The sequence below is a fragment of the Nuphar pumila genome, chromosome 2 (genome assembly GCF_984573655.1).
Source record: "Nuphar pumila chromosome 2, dmNupPumi1.hap1.1, whole genome shotgun sequence".
Lineage (NCBI taxonomy): Eukaryota > Viridiplantae > Streptophyta > Magnoliopsida > Nymphaeales > Nymphaeaceae > Nuphar > Nuphar pumila.
The window spans coordinates 101,464,242-101,484,279 of NC_143250.1; the positions used below are offsets into that span (position 1 = coordinate 101,464,242).

General features: G+C 38.1%; 1 protein-coding gene across 2 annotated transcripts; it reads right to left on the reverse strand.

Annotated features, from left to right (window-relative positions):
* Positions 1 to 621: 621 nt before the first annotated feature.
* Positions 622 to 19,015, reverse strand: LOC149846415 (uncharacterized). 2 transcript variants are annotated; one of them, XM_089996345.1, is made up of 7 exons: positions 18,877 to 19,015; positions 17,572 to 17,775; positions 8,790 to 8,930; positions 7,837 to 7,945; positions 7,662 to 7,723; positions 1,343 to 1,446; positions 622 to 1,047 (listed from the first exon to the last, which is right to left on the reverse strand). In XM_089996345.1, exons 2-7 carry the CDS (start codon positions 17,662 to 17,664, stop codon positions 939 to 941), a joined length of 618 nt encoding a protein of 205 aa, XP_089852471.1. In that variant the 5' UTR covers positions 17,665 to 17,775; positions 18,877 to 19,015; the 3' UTR covers positions 622 to 938. The 2 variants fall into 2 exon arrangements, 1 of the variants encoding a protein (XP_089852471.1); XR_016430280.1 differs by having other exon boundaries at positions 909 to 1,047; positions 1,286 to 1,446.
* Positions 19,016 to 20,038: the final 1,023 nt, after the last annotated feature.

A 20,038-nucleotide genomic window follows, 5' to 3' on the forward strand; every position in this document is an offset into this window, starting at 1 on the left:
AATATATTTTACCTTTATTTTATTTCATAAAGTGGATGGTTGCATTTGGCTTGTGTACGGTAAACTTAGAGTTCAAATCCTATTGCTTACAACTTTGAAACAATATATTTATTTTGTAAATGAGACAGATTTGAACTTTAGTTCAGTAGGTTTAAAGTCCAAATTCTATTATTTTCAATTTTGAAGTGTATTTTTTTGTAAAATAGCCAAGTCGTTCAACTTAGATTCCCATGAGCTCAAGCTCGAGCTCTGCTTGGCTCGCCACAAAAACAAGCCAAGTTTGGACACCCTCTCTTCAGTCATACCTTCTGCTCTCTTGACAAAATATACAGTTATGCAGAGGAAACGTTGCAATTATGTGTCCTTTCTTTATTAAGCAAGAGATAGATATTGATACCAAAGGGGGCTCAGCGTGGTTGGTAGGAGCTGTCAGTGCACGTTCCTTGTGGTGGGACGTTGCAGGTTCAAAACCCAGGGGTACCTTTAATAACTGGTGGGGGTCTGCCTAACCCCAGCTTGCCTTTCAAAAAAAAAAGAGATAGATACTGATCTCATGCAAACTCCTCGCTGCTATATGAAAGCTTGTTAGATTGTTTTTCACTTGTTAACAGGAGCAAAAAATGCATGATTAATCTTTTTCTGTATCCATTTTCATCAAGATACACGGCATAATAATGTTACATATTTTAACCATTTCATAATACATTCCTTAGCAATTCATTTTGAACATTACACAATGGCTCTTCCGGGATGATACAAAACCAATAATCATTTGAAAAAATGAAACACTGTAAACATAGTAGGGAAACCAACAGAGTATTCATGACAAAAATTTGCATTCTGAACTGTAGGTAGACTGAACAATTTCATTTTTACAGCAGGTTCCCTGTATAGAGGACGAGCAACAGAAATCTGACAGCAATTGACTTGAAAATGTCTCAGGCAACCATATGACCGTTTACACTTGCACGCTGTCTTATTGTCTCTGTGCGTTTACTTCTCTCCATAATCTCTACCAACCAATCTATGGCCTCTTTGATCCCCATCCTGCAAAAACCTAAGCTTTTGGTGAATTGATCTTGATAAATCTTCTATGCTCTATGGATGTCTTTAAATAATGTTACGAACAGCATTTACAATCTTTAGTAATTTGTGGGCACAATGGTTTGCAACTTAGAGAAAAAATAGGAACAATGTGCTTTGTAAGATGACACGTCATATTTCATCTACACAATATATATATATATATATATATATATAGAGAGAGAGAGAGAGAGAGCAGTACCAGGCTTAAATCCCTCAAGCAGTACTAAACAAGTTAAAGAAATCTACTGTAATTTACCCGTCATAGGCAGAAACAGCTTCATATAGGTATAATCTTTCATCCAACTCCTTTAAATCCAAATATCTTGCCAGTTCTTCTGCTGATACAGCCCCAGAAAGGTCCTGTCATTCACTTAACAAAATAAATGATAATGAAAAATGACCAAATTTTAAAGTAAATTATAGGGTGATTCTAGCTTCTTCTTTTTCCATGAAGGAAGGTATGTCAAGTCCGCCCAAGAATGCTCAACATGTCAAACAGCATGTGGATCATAGAATGATCAATCCTATGTGGTGCTTCATCTGGATCTGGCAAGGATCTAACCAAACCAAAGACCAGAAGAAAACCATTAAATGTTGGTAGGTCCATCAGTACAATATACATTACCTAGTAAAAGGAATCCGCTGTGGACTAGATGCAGGTTGTAGAAATGAACACTCACCAGGTCCATATCTAGATCAATTCCTACATGAGCATGGAAAGATCTATGGAAAATTGATATATCACATCGGCCTAAGTCACAGGGACTCAGCAAAACAGGTGCCGCACCCGCGTCGATGCGACGCGGGTGCGCGTGTGGGTGGGGTCAACACAACCCTGGGTCCGGTAAAAGCACCCAGGGTCATTTTCATCCACTTTTCGGCGTTAAAAAAAAATCCACGATGAAAAGGAGGATTAGGGCAAAAAAAAAATTTGCCCTAATCTCTCTTCTCCCGCTCAGCTCGAGCTCTCTCCTACCGACGCCACCTCCTAGGCTCCTCCTCTCCTTTCGCAGGTACGTACCCTCTCTCGCTCTCTTCTTGTGTCGGAAGGGGAGGGGCTGAGCCCTCTCGCTCTCTTGTTGGGTCAGCAGGGGACGGGCTGAGCCCCCCCCCCCCCCCCCCTCTCGCTCTCTTGTTGGGTCGGCAGGGTAGGGGCTGAGCCCCTCCCTGTTTTTTGGCAGGGGAGGGGTCGAGCCCCCCCTCTCGCTGTCTTGTCGGGTCGGCCGGGGAGCACCTCCCCCCTCTCGCTCTCTTGTTGGGTCGTCAGGGAAGGGGCTGAGCCCCCCTGCTCCCTCTGTTTTCAGCAGGGTAGGAGGTCGAGCCCCCGTCCCTACTCCCTCTTATTTCAAGGGAGGGGCTGAGTCCCTCCCTGTTTTTGGCAGGGAAGGGGCAGATCCTCCATCTTTGCTCCTGATTTTATATATATTTTTATATCAAGATAATGTTTGTATAATTGATTTGAAATTTTGAATGTATTTTTTTCATGTTTTTAGGATAAAAATGACGAATAAAAGAAAAGGACTTGCATCATCCTCATCCCAACATGTGAATTCTGCTGCTAGTTTTGCTGATAGTTGTAGTGAGATTGATGATGTGGGGCCACTATGAGTACATGTAGATAAACTTACAAAAACTAGAGAAGAAGGTGGTGGAAACAAGAGATTTCGATACAAGCTCTGCGAAAGAGATTTTGTTGGGTCTTACATAAGAGTGAAGGCTCATTTGTTGAAGATACCAAGACATGGTATTTCAGGATGCAAAAAAGTTGATGAGGCAATGCAAAGACAATACAAGAAGAATATGAGAAGAGAAAGACAATGGTCGATTCTTTTGCAGTTAGTGTGCCATTTGCAAGCCACCAAGAAGATGCTGAAAAAAAAAGGAAAAGTCAATGTAGGTGGTAGATGAACGATACAAGCAACATTCAATACATATGGGAGAGAAGAATTGGATAGAAAAGTTGGGAGGTATTTTTATTCTAGTTCACTCCCATTTAATGCGGCTAGAAATCCTTATTGAAAGGATTTAGTAACATCCTTGGCAAATTGTAATTTGAGTGGCTATATGCCTCCAAGTTCAGAAAAAATATGAACCACACTTCTTGCAAAAGAGAGGGCAAATATGGAAATGTTGCTGGAGATTAAAAAATATTCATGGGAGCAAAATGGAGTTTTTATTGTGTCTGATGGATGGACAGATATTCAAAGGCGTCCACTGATCAATTTTATTGTTTGTTCGCTTAATGACCAAATATTCTTAAAAGCAGTTGATGCATCTGAGGAATATAAAAATGCAGAGTATTTAAAGGGATTGTTTATATAAGTCATAAAAGAAGTGGGTGATCAGAAAATGGTACAAATTATTACTGACAACGCACCAGTTTGTAAAAGTGCAGCGTTCAGTGTGGAGAGTGAGTACCCTCATATTTTTTGGACTCCCTGTGTAACCCACAACTTAAATCTGGCCTTAAAGAGCATCTGCAACCCCAAAGAAGAAGAAAATTCACAAGCATATGCTTTATGTTCATGGATTGAAGATTTAGAAAGAAATGTCAAAAGCATTAGGAATTTTGTTGTTAACCACCATCATGCTAATGCTATATTTAATAAGCATTCTGACCTAAAATTGTTGAAGGTCGTTGAAACGCGTTTTGTGTCCATCATTGTGATGGTGAAGATGATTAAAAGAGTAAAGAATGATTTGATTAACATGGTGACTGATGAAAATTAAATATTCTATCGTGTTGATGATGATATCAAGGCTCAAGAAATTAAAAAATTCATTTTTGATGATGAGTTTTGGGACAGAGTGGTATACTTCATTCAATTTACGCAACCTATTTGGGAAATGTTAAGAGAAGTTGATAAGGATGAGCCCATGCTTCACAGAGTTTATAAAATGTGGGATAATATGATTGAAAAAATACAAGCTATAGTTTTCAAGCATGAAGAAAAAATTCCTGCATTGGATGATTCAGAATTTTTTAATCATATTCATTCAATTTTAGTCAGAAGATAGGATAAGCAAGGTTGTTAAATGCGATGAGGCGAAGCGAGGCATTGAGCCTGTTATGAAGCGAGGCGTTGAAGCGTAAGCTTCATGATCAAAATAATAAAATATATAATATTAATAAAATAATAAAAGTTTTAAATAAAAACTACTAATAAATGACAGTATAAAATAAATTGTGTCCTCACAAGATCAATTAAGTTCCAAATCCTCGTAGTGAAACTTTGAGAAACCAGAGTTTGAACCTAGAGCTTCCCTCTACATTGGTCTAAACTAGAGCTTTAACGTCATTTTTACTCGAAATCGCAAAAATTAAGAAGAAAAACTATAGAATCAAATCGACCATCATGCCGAAAACTCATCAGAATCCATCTAAGAACGAAGAAATAAAGAAAGGAGATGAGCAAACAGGGAAGGGTGGTGGTGCTACCTCAGGCCATGCAGATGCATCCAGGCTTCCAACCGATGCCTATCGTCCCAAGCAAGAGGCATTTGCTCTTCGAAACTCACATGGACGACGGTGAGTCCGCTGTCGCAGAGCAACGAGGCGGTTTCGTTCGATGCCCCGCCGGCCTCGACGAAAATCCACACCAAGTCACAGGGAACAAGCATCAACGTGTGCATCAACCCGGTGAGATGGACGGTCTGAAAGGTTCGGGCGTAGGTGGGAGTGATCACCACCACCCGTCTCTGATCCTTCACGCCGTAGATCCTCCTTTGCTCCGCCTGGACCCGATCGATCAAAGTGTGCACCCTCATCACCTCCTCCGGATTCGGGTGGGGGAACGACCAGATTTTGATCCCATGTCGGCTGACCACCACCTTGCTCTGCACTGGCGGCGGCACCGTCTGAATGTTGGTCAAAGGATGAACGTACGGATTGGTAGTGGTGGCAGTGGTGGTGGCAGAGGCGGAGAAGAGGAGGTAGAAGATGAGTCCGGAGAAGCGAAAGCCGAGGACGAGGCTGACGATGCAGCAGAAGCCGTGGAGGAGGAGCCAGAAGAGCGACTTCACGGCGACGTCTCCGTCGACATCAGGCGATACGGAACGTAAGCTGTTTGTCCACCGCCCAGCCAAACCAGAAAAAGAAGAAGAAGGGGATATACTAGACCCTAAAAATCCCACCTTTAAAGAATCGGAGGCCTTCTTCAACTCGATCTCGAGCTCCATCATCATCGTCGCCTTGCTTGACCGGATGACGACCGCCAGGGCCATGATCACGGCGATGGCCTCCTCCAGATCCGGCTTCTTCTGCCAGTAATTGAACTCCTCGATTACACTGAAGCTCGTGTCTCCGTCCGTGCCCACGCCGTCTTCTAGCAGCTTCGGTTGGCCGACCCTCTACATCCGGTCCGACGCGGTGGCCGCTTGGGAGAGCCAATCGCTGGTGACGGTGTGGTGCTCGGTGTGGGTATGGTAGTAGGCGGAGCTGGCCGGGGGTTGACGGAGCTACGCCATGCCAGGCGGCGCCGCACCCGAATTGGGAGGAAGGGGCATGGCTTGCTTGTCCAGGATGAAGGACGCAGATCTCCTCCACATCTACTACCAACAAACCAGAAACCCTAACACCAAAATCTTTAGAGAGAGAGACAAAGATCTCGGAGGTTTGCCGCCTTCGCCCATTAGCAAAGTAAACAGGTCGGATTTGGGGTTTAGTTGGAGGAGATAGACATGATGCGTACGCCTTAGAAGCGAAGCGCGTTTCGACTTGAGGCGTGCGCTTCACATGAGTGAAGCGTGTGTTTCAAGCCTGAAACGCCTCACTGCAATGCCTCAGTACCTTAAGCGTGCGTTTCGCCTCTGAGGCGTACGCTTCAGGTACTGAGGCGTATGCCTCTCACAACACTGAGGATAAGAGTAACACTCCTTTGCATTGCATGACACATTCTCTTAATCCAAAATATTATGCAAATAAGCAGCGGGCTGGTGGTATTGGTCGTGTCCCTCCAAATTTAGACCCAGAGCTATCAAGACAGAAATATGTGTATAACAAGACTTTTTCCAGAAGCATATCTTCTACATCAAGTCACACAAGAGTTTGAAAAATTTTCATCTTCGAGATTATATGGACCGGCATTATTCGTGAAAGAAGAGGATAATATAGATCTTATCACATGGTGGTCAACATTTGGATCAGAAACACCTCTTCTCCAACGTCTTGCATTAAGATTGCTATCGCAGCCTGCTAGTTTATCTTGTTGTGAAAGAAATTGGAACACATATTCTCAAATTCACAACATGAAGAGAAAGATGAATACAAGTACTAATTTACTCTCTTAGTTATTTGATTACTTCTTAGTTTTTCATTTAAATATACTTGTATTGTATTTAACATTTTCAAATTGGGTTTGTAACGCAGACAAGGAACATCCAAATTTTGTGATGTAAACCCAGAAGAGTGTGACTTTGAGGGAGAGCATGATTTCAACATAACAAACATGGATTTAGCTGACCAGTATTCCTTCTAATGATGCATTTGATGATGAAGAAGAAAATAAGATCAATTACTTCATCAGGATATACTTTGGTATGTAATTTAGTTCTTTTCTGCTTTACTTATTTGATTGATATTTAGGTTGATTTATGTAATTGTTTTACATATTTGATTGATATTTAGGTTGACATATTGCATGAATGATGATTGATGAATGATATTATGACAATGTTAACTGTTAAAACTTCAAAATTATATATATATATATATATAATTTTTTTTTACATTTTTGCCCCTACCGCACCCCCGCACCCTAGGTTTTTGAAAGTGCCGCACCCCCGCCCCCGCACCTGCACCCGCACCCATGTGACATAGATCAGTACTAACATGCATAACAAGAAAAACAAACAAACAAACAATACATATAGATATATTATATATAGAGAGAGAAATCTAAGACTTAAGGCATGATGTTATAATAGCATAATTTCCAGCACTTTACCTAAATATAAGAAATTTATTCAATTTCTTTCCTTTATTTCTATAATGAACAATATTGCACCCATAGAGACGACAAACCAAATTACAATTATATGTCATGCGGGCAAAAGGATTATGTCCCAACGAAAGGAGGATGTTTGCAGAGGAAGGGAAGCAGATCTCTTCTTTCATCCTTTGTTTTCACCTCCGCAGACAAGTTTCAGTCCTCAGTGAGAGAGAGAGAGAGAGAGAGAGAGAGAGAGAGAGAGAGAGAGAGAGAGAGAGTTACTTGACTTAGGTAGCTGGCATGGCTGTGACAGTCCGTGCACACATGGGTAACAGCTCCACTGACACTGGTGACTCCGTAATGCAAGGGTTGGGGCACCCCCACCCCACTCTATTTTAATCCTTTTTTCTTTTGTATACTGGAGTTTTGACTTTCTATGCATGACTGAAGTGCATGCCTTGCCCTGAGACGTGCACCTCAAGGTTGAGGTGTGCGCTTCATGGCCTGAGGTGCAGGCCTCAGAAGCACCTATGATTCTGCCATACGCCTCAAGGCATGAAACATAGGCCTCGCCCTGAGGCGTACGCCTCATGCCTTTAGGTGTAGGTACTTAATAATATTGATGACATGCGTTAATTATCGTACCTGCTTGTTTGCCAGTATCAGCAGCGGGGCTCCCTGTAAATCTTCATGTCTAAGTACTTTCTCTAAACCAATACAATTAAAGACATCAGCTACTATAAAGTATCATATCCCTAGTCTATTTAACAGACAAAATAAGAAAATAATACTGAAACATTAAGAGAGCAGAAGAACCGACCCAAAGTGGATTTTGCATCTTCAAATCGCTGTTGGCAAGCAGCATCTATGACATATATTATGGCATGTGCTTCCTCGTAATATTTTTCCCAGATTGTCCTGAGACCACTCTGCAAAAGGTAAATCACAATATAGCACAAGAATATTCAACGCAATTATCAAGGACAAATAATTGCACCCACACATATATGTAATTGGGGATCTCAAGCTGGAGAAGAGAACATCATACAGATCAAGGAAGAAATGAGCCATGATGATTTTGTAAGGTCTAAGTAATTGGCCCAAAAAAAAGGAAAAAGAGCCACTCAAAGTCTACAAGAGGGTCATCTGGGTGTGTGTGAGAAGGAAAGAGCTAGCACATACAATTGTCTGGCTAAAGGATGCTCCACTGGTCAATGTTTAGAAAAGAGACTTAAAACCAGTATCATGGATCAGTTCAGAGAAAGACTGAACGTGAAGACTGCATAGGCTCAAACTTGTTCAACTGCCATGCTCCCTTATGTTCTATTTTACATGTCACCTTTATAAATATTCAAACCAGAACCTCTCAAGTAACAAGCCGTTTAGTTTAGATACAGAGGTATCTTGCTATAGCAAAATCAAATTGCTGTCTGAACAGTTCACCAGGTTCATGGGCTATAGGTGCCTAAAAGGCCCCAGTATGGTGGATAAAAATCATTTGAATCAGAGAGACCAGTAGCTGTCACAGGCTAAAGGCCAAAATACAGAACTAATATCCAGCTTCAAATTATCACCTACTTTGAACATGCTAAGACAAATGAACTGATTTTGTCAAGTTCCTTAATTTAAAACCTTAAAGGATATGTAATTAGCATTACAATTCTCTTTAGAAGTGAAACATGCCAATCTTTTATAAGACAAAATTCAATGACGAACTAAAGCAAAAAGATAAACAGATAGGAAAAATAATTCATGTTGTAATTGGTCATATACCTGACCTCCAAGGTCCCAAAACACAAGTTTTGTGTTAGACACTTCCATGCGGCCAATGTTGAGCCCAACAGTTGGAACAATGCGATCTGGTGGAAGCCCTTCCAAGCTTGAATACATTGCCTTCAACTTCTCAAGCAATGTCTGAAGATTTCATAGATGAAATACATATTTCTCCTATTATCAGATGTGCAACATAACAGCACAAACAAATGTCTTGATGCGCACCACATCACATAGACACAAATACATGTAAGAAATACAATGTTGATATGCCTGGTACAGCAAAAGTGTTTCACAAAACTCACACATTTAGTGCTAATGATGACACTATACTGCCTAATAGAAAGCAATTGTTGCATTGTCAAGTCACCAACTAGTTAATCAAACTATAGGGGTGTCTTTATTCTTCTTTTACTAAGAGAAATGCTTTGGATTGAGTTGTTTCAACATGCAGACAAAGTTTCTGTAATCATTAATTTTGATACATCGTGAGCCATTGGTTTTTATTTTCATTCAAAAACCTGTCTCAAGCAGTGGTGGAGCCAGGAATCTAAACTAAGGTGGGCACAAATACACAGTAACAAAGAAAAAAAATGCAAAGAAACCTAAAATCTAATTAAATATTCATGTTATTTAAAAAAATAAATATAAAACCTAAATCTTAAATCCTAACAAACATCATTCATATATATAATAATAAAAAAACCCTAAAATTCTAAGTTTATATCTAAAATCAAGCATGTGGAATCAAGTTTAATGTTGATTGAAAAGAAAAAACAAAGAAATACCTAAATGCTATTTGAAAAAAAAAACTTAAAACCTAATGAAATATTCATGGTTCATGCTATTTGAAAAAAATAAAAAACCTAAATCCTAAACAAACATCATTCACATGTATATGCTATTTGGAAAAAATCCCTAAAATTCTAAGTTTCTAACTAAAATTAAGCACGTAGAATCATGCTTAATGTTGATTAAAAATGAAAACGAAAAAATACCTAATTAAATATTCATCTCATTTCAAAAATAAAAATCAAACACCTAAATGCTAATTAAAAAAAACACAAAAAAACCTAAAATCTAATTAAATATTCATGCCATTTAAAAAAATGTAAATATAAAACCTAAATCCTAACAAACATCATTTATATATGTAATAATTAAAAAATAATAAAACCCTAAAAATTCTAAGTTTATAATTAAAACCAAGAATGTGGAATCAAGTTAAATGTTGATTGAAATAAAAAAACACAAAAATACCTAAATGCTAATTGAAAAAAAAAACACACAAAAAACCCTAAAACTGAATGAAATATTCATGGTTCATGATATTTAAAAAATAAAAACTAAATCAAAAACCTAAATCCAAAATAAACACCATTCACATATATATGCTAATTCAAAAAATCCCTAAAACCTAATTAAATATTCATGCTATTAAAAAAACTAAATAAAAACCATCAATCCTAACAAATACAATTCATAATTTCATACATAGGCTAATTGAAACAAAAAAATAACAAAACCCCACAATTCTAACTAAAATAAAGCATGTGGAATCATGTCTAATGTTGATTGAAGAAAACTACAAAAATAACTAATAAATATCTATCTTATTAAAAAAACCTAAATGCTAATTGAAAAAAAACACAAAAAGTGCTAAAACCTAATTATTGACATGCAACTATTTAAGAAAAAATAAATAAATAATCTAAATCCTAAGTCCTAACAAATGTCATTATTAATTTCATATGCTAATTGAAAAAACCAAAAAATCACCAAAATCCCTAACCCTAAAAAAAGGCACAAGAAGAAGAAGTTCAGACGCCCACCATGCTGGAGAGATCGTCAGATGACAGATGGTCGAACGCAAACATGTGTTAAAATATATGTATGTGTGTATATATACTTATGTATATATACATATATTCATATATAGTTATTTTTGTCTTGTAATAGTTAAATTCTCTATAGGGGCATTTCATTTTTTTCACATGTAAATAAATATTATTTATTAAAACAATATTTTTGTTCTTTTTCAATTTTTATTTTTTTATTTTTATACATGTAATTAGGGAGACCACATGGGGACTCTATGGTCTTTTCAGAGCATAGAATCGTTGGGGGACCCAACAGTCACAAATGTGACCGTTGAAAGTTCCCAACGACTCTTTGGGAGCTCCCAAAGGGTCTCCCTCTATCTTAGTTTTGATTGTGTATAAATAGGGGTCTTCCCCTATTCTTCTTATACTTTTCCAAGCATATATTCAATAAGAATATATTTTTTACTTGTTTGTGTTGCCCTTTGTTGGCTCTTTGTATTGTCCCTTAGTGGACTTGTGCTTTTGCATTCTTTGGCTTATATTATGCTTTTGTATTGTCCATTATTAGACTTGTATGTGCTTTTGCACTTTGTTTCTACAATTCCGCATACTTCATTACATGGTATGAGCCATACTGCTCTTGGTCCTTCTGGAAGGTGGCCATATCTTGATTGTGAGATAGCATTCAAAGTGTTTGTAGGTTGGTGGTGCTTGTGGAACTCAAGGTGGAAGATCTCTTTCTATATTTTCTCTCCCTTCTTCTATCAAGCCAAAATGGAGAATGAACAAAAAATAGATCTCTCATTCAAATTAAATGGTTCCAACTACATAATGTCGGTGTTTGCTATAAAAAATAACCTAAAAAACAAGAAGCTTTAGGGATATGTGATGGGCTCTATTCCGAAGCCTCAATTCAAACTCACTAAGTTGGAAGCAAATCAAGAAAAGCCATTGATAGAAGAACCCCCTAGTTGGAACTCATAATGGGTAGTTGTTTTGATAAAATCTAACCCCATAGATGTGTTCAGGATGATCAAAATAGTAGGAATCAACTCGAATCATATTTTTTAGACGTAAAAATATGATTTTATGAGGGTTGAAATTTGGTATATTGTAGGTTGTTGATTTTTCAACCACAACAAAATCTTACATACATGATGGAATAACATGATCCAAGCACCAATGTCTACTAACCCAAACATGTATAACACATCTAGAGGGTCAGATGTACAAAAAATATTATAGTTTTTTACTAAGGGGGGTCTTTACACACACACACACACACACACACACACACACACACACATATATATATATATATACGCTATTGAAAGGGGCACATAGGAAAATATCTCTACTAACAAACCATTTCAATAGTACGGGTGTTATGGTACGAGGCACAACCATGGAAGTAACAAAAAAGAAGTTTTGTAGTTGGACCATCTGCTCTATCCGCTTGATGTTTGCTTCTCCAAAGAATGAAGATGAGACGCTCTAAGGGCACGTTTGGAAGAGAGAAAAGCTCTCATAGGGAAAGAAAGTTTTGCCCATGAGAGTTTTTTATTTAAAAAGTTCTCCAAAAGAAAGTTTTTCTTTTGTTTCTGTAGCATGAGAAAAACAAAGTGAGAAAATGTAAAAAAATGAGAGAGAGGAGGAGAACGATGGTGGTGGTAGTGGTGATGGTGGTAAGATGGGTGGTGGGGAGTGTAAAAATAAATTTTCTCTTGGTAGGAAACATTCCTCCACCCCCCCCCCACCCCACCCATGCAGGAATGTTTCTTATCAAAAAGTGTACTTTTTAGAAAGTCTCTCGTTTGGAAGGGTTGGAAAATCCGTATGGATTTTCTATTTTGCATCACATTTTATACATCTTTCTCGCTTCCAAACATTCCCTTAAATGAAAGTGTTTGCAACGCATACCAAAAGTGTACCCCAAGGGTGTATTTGATGGCACATCCAAAATTGGACGGAACAACTGAACATATGTTATGTCTGTTCTATAACAATTGTACTACGTCCAACGTTTGTTTCAACTGGATAAAAAGTTGTGTTCCTTATGTCTAGTGTTTGTTTTTTACGTTGCGGGGACAACTTGGACACATATGGATAATGGGTTGGATAACTTCGTTTTGTATCATACAACTCAATTCGCCCAACCACATCAGTGTTTTGATATGTTTATTATAGATTTTAGCTTTGGATATGGATCTCCAATTGGATCAAAAAGACTAAAGAATATTTAAAATTTAAGTAATTTTTGAAAAAATAAGAATTGATATTTTTTTTGATATATATGCTTTAATCAGTGTCATATTAGATCTAATTATGAAAGTTTATCAAAAAATTATGGAATTTAGCTCTAAATATGGATCTCAAACTGGATCCAAGTATGCAAAAAAATGTTTCTCTTGTGTATAAATAGGCCCCCATTTGTTTCTAATGCTTTTTTTAAGCATTCTACTCAATAAAGATGATATTTTTTATTTGTGTTATTATTTTGACTCTTTGAAGTCTTTTATGAGCACTTTGTGCTTGTATAATGCCTTAGTGCTTTTGTTTTTTGTTCTTTATTGGACTTATAATAGTTCTTGTGCACTTTGTATTTCTTTTTTCCACATATTTCATTACAGTTTTACCGTTCCACGGATGTAGTGGATGCACATTGCGTGCATCTGCTGCATCCAGAGTTTGATCGGCGCGGCATCCCGGGACGCGCGATCAAACACCCCCCTAAAGGCCGACCATTAAATAAGGTTTTTCTGTTAGTGAAACAAAACCAAACCAATCCCTTTTGTTGGCTCCATCTATTCTTCACGATGTAGGGTACTTCTTCCGGTTTGAATAGGGGTCACCTTTCTTTTTTTGTAGTGGCCGCAATGGAAGTTGTAGTCAGTTAAAACATTGCCTTATCCTTTAGATGTACAATCAAGCCTCTTTCTTGATGTCATGGAAGCCCAAAGAAAGAAGAGAATATGATACCTTTTTTAACGAAAGATATATAAAAAGCAAGTCCAATTACGCTTATTCCTAATCCCAGCATGGAATGTAATGACGTATGGATCTATACACACACACATTACATTTTCTCATTAAGAGGACTCACTTGTATGTGTCATTATAATAGGACGTTGAGATCCACCTAAATCCCCAACAAACGGCAAACCTAGGTTACATCAACAAGAATATAGTTATCAACTATGTTGGTAGGACTACTGGTAAACAAAGCAAATGAAGCCAGCTTGTCTTGCTTAAGTTTTGCTTGCTTTGGCTTAATACTAGCTTGAGCGGAAGCTGACTTATCACGAACTTGAATCAGGCACGAGCTGACTCATCCGGGAAAATATGTATTATTTTAAAGAGGAACAGAGAGAATAATCAGACTCCTCCATACATTTAAATAATTGTTATTCCAAATAATGGTAAAGTGAAGAAATGAACTCCCAGCGCATCATACCTAAGTCATGCCTGCAACCAATTTGGTGGATCCTATTTTTATATACTTCAGCACCTCAGTCTAGTCATCCATCAGTGGGTTAAACACCATAGTCCTGTTTAGTGAAATGCCTCATACCTAAGTCATGCCTGCAACCAATTTGGTGGATCCTATTTTTATATACTTCAGCACCTCAGTCTAGTCATCCATCAGTGGGTTAAACACCATAGACCTGTTTAGTGAAATGTCTATGATACCCTACCGGCAAGCCTAAAAGTTTCCCAAGCCTTCAAATCTAAATCATAAATTATGGGGAAGGGGAATCTGAAGGGAAACCAAACGTGATCCAAGAACAACTTTGCAGCTCCTTACGTCCCCTTTAGGGCCATTTGATTATGCGGACAGCAGCATTCGCAGGTCGCTTCCATCTGCACCCCACATGCCCTACACAAATGGCAGACGTGCGAGACACCTGTAACACGACGTCCTGCGCATTTTGTGGAAAAGATGTCCCGCGTTGTTCCACCCCTCCCCTTGGAGCAGTGGTGTTCGGAATACCTGGGACAAAAACCAAAAAAGTAAAAAAGAGTGAAACAGCTGGGACAAAAACTCTGCTTGCCCAAGATACCTTTGTGCCTGGCCAGCAATGTCCAAACAGTAGTATTCTACACAACCCTGTCCATGCAATCAAAGACCCACTTTAAGTTCATCCTTACCAACAAAACAAATGACAAAGCTTCATTTGAATTATTGGAACAACAAAAGTGATCGATGTCCCCTTCTATGCAATCATTTGCATGTTAGACAAAAATCCTTTTGTGATTGGTGGGAGAAAACACAGCTAGGGCTTGATTGTCCACCGATTCAAGTGGCATGTGAGTTCAGTTCAAAACGCTCTAAGACAGCATGTTTCCTATCTACCATTCGTGTTTTAGTTTTTATTTTTAAGGAGCTATCTCGAATTGATATCAAAGGGAGAACTGCAAGGAACCAATGCCAGTGACAGAAGACTGAGTTGGGTAAACTTATGATCAGTTCTTATGGCAACAGCAGCACTAGGAAGCTAAGTTGGGATGAGAGGAACACTGTGCTGCATGAAATCCTTCCCTACAAACTTTGATTTTGAATATGGCTGGGCTGATGTTAAGACAAATTAATTTTTTTCTCGAAATTTTGTTTCCCAATCCTCTCTTTCAAGAATACATTGATTTAAAAGGTAACCATGATGTATACTTGGTTGTCTTTGATCGAGACTTTTAAGTTTTGACAAGGGAGAACAACCCTGTGCACTACAATCAACGATCCTCTCATTTTGTAATCATTCACCACAATAGTGTTTTGTGGCTACCAACAAGGCTTGCACTTATGCCACTTCAGTAGAACTGAAAAAAAGATGGGTGAATGGCTGACAATTTGGTTATTCAGAAAAAGACAGACTTTTGAATCGGTTAGGACAAAGAAGAGACTGATATGCAGAGTTCTTTTTCCTACTGTAGCTATTTGAAATAAGAAGCATAAAGGAAAGTGCAATTCAGGAATGGGTGGATAAATTGAATATGAGGATGAACGAGGGCATACCACCACCAAGCACGGGGAAGGAAAAATTGGGACCGATTCAAGACTGTGTTATGTCTGTCTAGTTTTTCCTATAGACTGGTTATACTGAGCAAAGCATTCAAGTAGAGCCACAGCTAGAAATTCCAGTTTCTATAATTCATTAACAACCACCTAGATGAATTTACACTAACCACAGAAGCCTAGATAAGCTTAGATTAGGAAAAATTCCATAGAAAAGTGGCTTTTTCAGTTCAGGTTCCTTCTTGAGATGAGTCAGACCAATCACGTTCATGTGGACTTATCTATTCTTGTCACAAAGTTACAGTACGCCCCTCAATACAGCACTGTTTTGAAGAGTTTCTTAAGCATCAAATCATTCTGCATAATCAACTAAATATGAAAGCCCAATTAGTCACTCTCGTGTGCCCAAAACGTACCACCCCAAGTTACTGCATCAGCAGGGGAGCAATCAAAGAATCATCAAGGTATCCATTGTAAAGGATGAAACTGGAAAGTGCATATTTGCAACCTACTTCTAAATTGAACAGGTGTAAATTATTGCTCATCAGGATAGGGGACATGAAGCCTGCAGAAATTGCATTTTTATGTCTTTTTTAATCCTAACTAAGCAACATGTGAAAAAATTCCTCAACAGAAGTTCTCTTGTTCATGTCTCAACCAAGCACAGCTGTGAAAGGGATTCTAGTCAGCTTGCTTAAGTATTCAGAATTTCCTTGCCAAGCAGCCCTTTTATATGTTTAATTATTAAAAATAATGGGATGAATTTGGGGTTTATTTTTTGAGCCTGAACAGCCTTATTGCCGAGCCAAACCAAGCAAAGTTACAATAAGTCTGGTTCATTTGCCATCCCTAATCATGGCAATCCAAATTACTCATTTTTAGGCCCATTTTTTTTGCCATTCAGCCCAAGGTTGTTAAATAAGATGAGGCGAAGCAAGGCGTTGAGCCTGCGCTTCGCCTCAGAGGCGTACGCCTCAGGTACTGAGGCGTAAGCCTCTCACAACATGAGATGATTTCAATATTTTTAATATATGTTTATTTTTTACACTTTTCATTTTTTTTCCTCGTAGGGTATGGGCAGATAAAATATTGAAGTACGCCTACCTGATTTCAATATTTTTTAATATATGTTTATTTTTTACACAGTACCTGATTTCAATATTTACCTTAGGCGCATCACTGCAACGCCTCGGTACCTTCAGCGTGCGCTTCGCCTCTGAAGCGTACGCTTCAGGTACTGAGGCGTACGCCTCTCACAACACTGATTCAGCCTGTAAATAGGTTAGCAGGTATTGTTGATCTCAAGGTTTCCATTTTTCAGGTTCCATGTGAACTGTGAATCACAACCATATTTCACTGTCTTTTCCATGCAGGCTTTCTCCACTGCCCCTCCCACTCTGCACATAAGAAAATAAATGGTCTCAGCTTGCAGGAGTGTTCGTGAGCGTCTGCATGGACACATGAATGCATCTTTGCATGTGCATGCTCACAAACACTCTTACAAGTTGTGCGATTATTTTCTTAGTCCCACTCTTGATGGATGCAAACATTCCCCTTATGCACAGAGAGTGACAAGCCACGTCTAAAACTTATGCAGATCTTAATTCACCAACTCAACTAATTAAACTGAAATGTTGTCACAGCTGATTTCACTTTGCAAACACATTAGTAGCAGCCCAGCTAATCTAGAAGACATGACTATCATCAATTTCATTTTTTGTCCACAATTAGCATATTCATTTGGAATAGTTTCAGCAAGTATCAAGCAAGAAAAACATCTCCAAAAGAATGAGCATAACTTGAGAATTCTAAAAATAAAAGCCCAAGATAAGGTAAACTTGCAGAAAAGCTACATTATATCAACATACTATTACTCCGATTAATTAGTAAAAAACCATTTAGAAAAAAAAACATACATATGAGATGTAAAAAGGAAGGCATGTGTTACCGTTTTCCCAGCTTTGTCAATCCCGAGAATAAGGACATGAAACTCTGTCTTGCTGAAGATATACTTCCACAGTCCATAGAACAATGAAAACATCTCTCGGCTGTCTTATTTTCTACTGCTTTGAGCTAATCCAATGTGAGCTTTCACTAGTTCAGGAGCTAACATGAAAAAGCTCCACACCCATGAACAAAATTCTGCTCCTTCCTGTCATCACCAACACAACAGGATTGTAAAAGCCAATAAAAGCAAAATACAACAAAGGAAAAAAAGAAAAAAGTTCAACATACAAAAAGAAGCATAAAAGAACTCTTATCAAAACTTCCACATTTTAAGGACACTCAGGATAATTTTGTGAGAAAATTTATGTCAAGAAAACCATTCCACCGTAGCTTCCATACAAAATTCTCAGTTTTGGAAGCCCCATGTAAAGGTTAACAAAGTTGCGTACACATTTTCAATACTGTGTTCACAATACATTATATGCAGCGTCGCTGCTGGTCGGCATGCAGCGACCTCCTTGACAACCGTGGGATTTCTCGAGATGGGTGCGGTGTCCATCTCGAGAAATGTTGAGATGGATGGTCAACAACAGCAGAGCTCATGCTAAGCATGCAGCGCTGCTGCATAAAAAAATGACCTCATACTTCAATACTACAGAAGAGTTTTCAGATTGGGGAGTGTTTGGAATCAAATTCCTTTATGATATGTTTTCCGACGAAATATCGCCCAAATAAAATTCAATAATGTCGTATAGGAAAGGTTTTCTTTTATAACATTTAGCAAATCGCAAATCTTTTCATTGCAAACTTTTTCCAAAACTAAGGCCATGAACACAACACTCGCTTTTTTTCCCAAATCTTTTTTCCTTCTGCGTGTTTGCAAATCCAATCGAGGATATTAAGGAAAACTGGAGCATTCGTGATCCAAGTTCCCCTCGGAAAAGCATTCGCTATTTTCCCTGTAAATCGGAGCTTTTGTGATCTAATGGAGGAGACAACTCCAAAATTGTCATCACAAAAAAGAAAAAAAATCCAGGAATCGAAAACACTAGAGAAAAGAAACTCCCATTTGTCCAACCGGAAGAAATCAAATTTCACAGATGAGATCGAGGCTTTCCCTTTTCCCGGATTCAACAGGAGAAATTTGAAAAACCGATTTCCCGATCCCAGTCGGAGAAAACAGATCAATCAAACGGAGAAGAACAGAAAAGACAGCACCTTCTTCTTTTTCGTCCGATCCATCGAGGGAAATTAACTGATAAATCGGAAAAAATAATCCGGAGAAGAAAAAAAACGAATCGCTTACCCGACGGACTCTTACTTCCCTTCTCTGGACATGGGAAAGTTTTTGGTTCTATAACGTGATTTCTGGGGTTTTGATTTCCTGGAGAGTTTTTCTTATGGCACGAAGATTTTCAAACAGATGATATTTTACTCAATTTTTCACAGGGAATCCCTCTCTGTTGATATAAATCCGTCAAGCACGATGACCCATGGTTACCTCCCAGCCTCTTTGGTTAACCTTGAGTTAAATATCGGAAAACTAAATCGTCAATCAACGGGTCGGATCTGGTTCGGACTCAAGTAGGACCGAACCCGGATTTAGACTTTGAGGTGCCGGTATCAGGTCCAGACCCGAGTCCAACCTATCCTTCATAAAAAAAATCATACCCGGATCCTATAAGGATTACATAAATCAGACCCAGTCTATACCTGGTAAAATAATATTTTTTTTATCTTTGTTACGTTGAAAATCACATATCTGATATAAACTCAAGTCAGACCCGAGTCTGACATGGAACGTCACAAACCATACTCGGTTTCATATAATAATCGGACCCTTTGGGCCTGATCCAGATTCTAATAGGACCTTATTCTTCATCACCAAACCCTGACCAGGGTTTGGTATGGGTCGGATCTGTGTCAAACCAAATTCATTGGCACCCCTTCTCGCGATCTAGGTGATATTAGGGCTGGTAAATGAGCCAAACGAGCCGAGCTCGAGCTCATTATGAGCCAAGCTTGGTGAGCCAATCATGAGCTGGCTCGTTTCCTTTAAAGACTTACTTTTAAGTGTTTTTAAGATTGATAATATATATATATATATATATATATATATATATATATATATATATATATATATATATATATATATATATATATATATAATTTATGTAAAATACATATAATATATATGATAATATATATAACAAATATAATATGTACATTATATATATAATACATATCATATACATATAAAATATATTACTTGCTTTTTTATCCTAATATTAACTCAATAAAAAATCATTGTCTTATATTATTTTATTTACATTGTCTTTTTACATAAATTGCCATTTTTCCTAGAAAACAAGATTTGTGGCACTGTTGTGAAATGACTTAACTATCTCTAATTGCTATGATAAAGTTGGTTTAATTACTAGAAAGTAGGGTTGCAAATGGGTCAGATC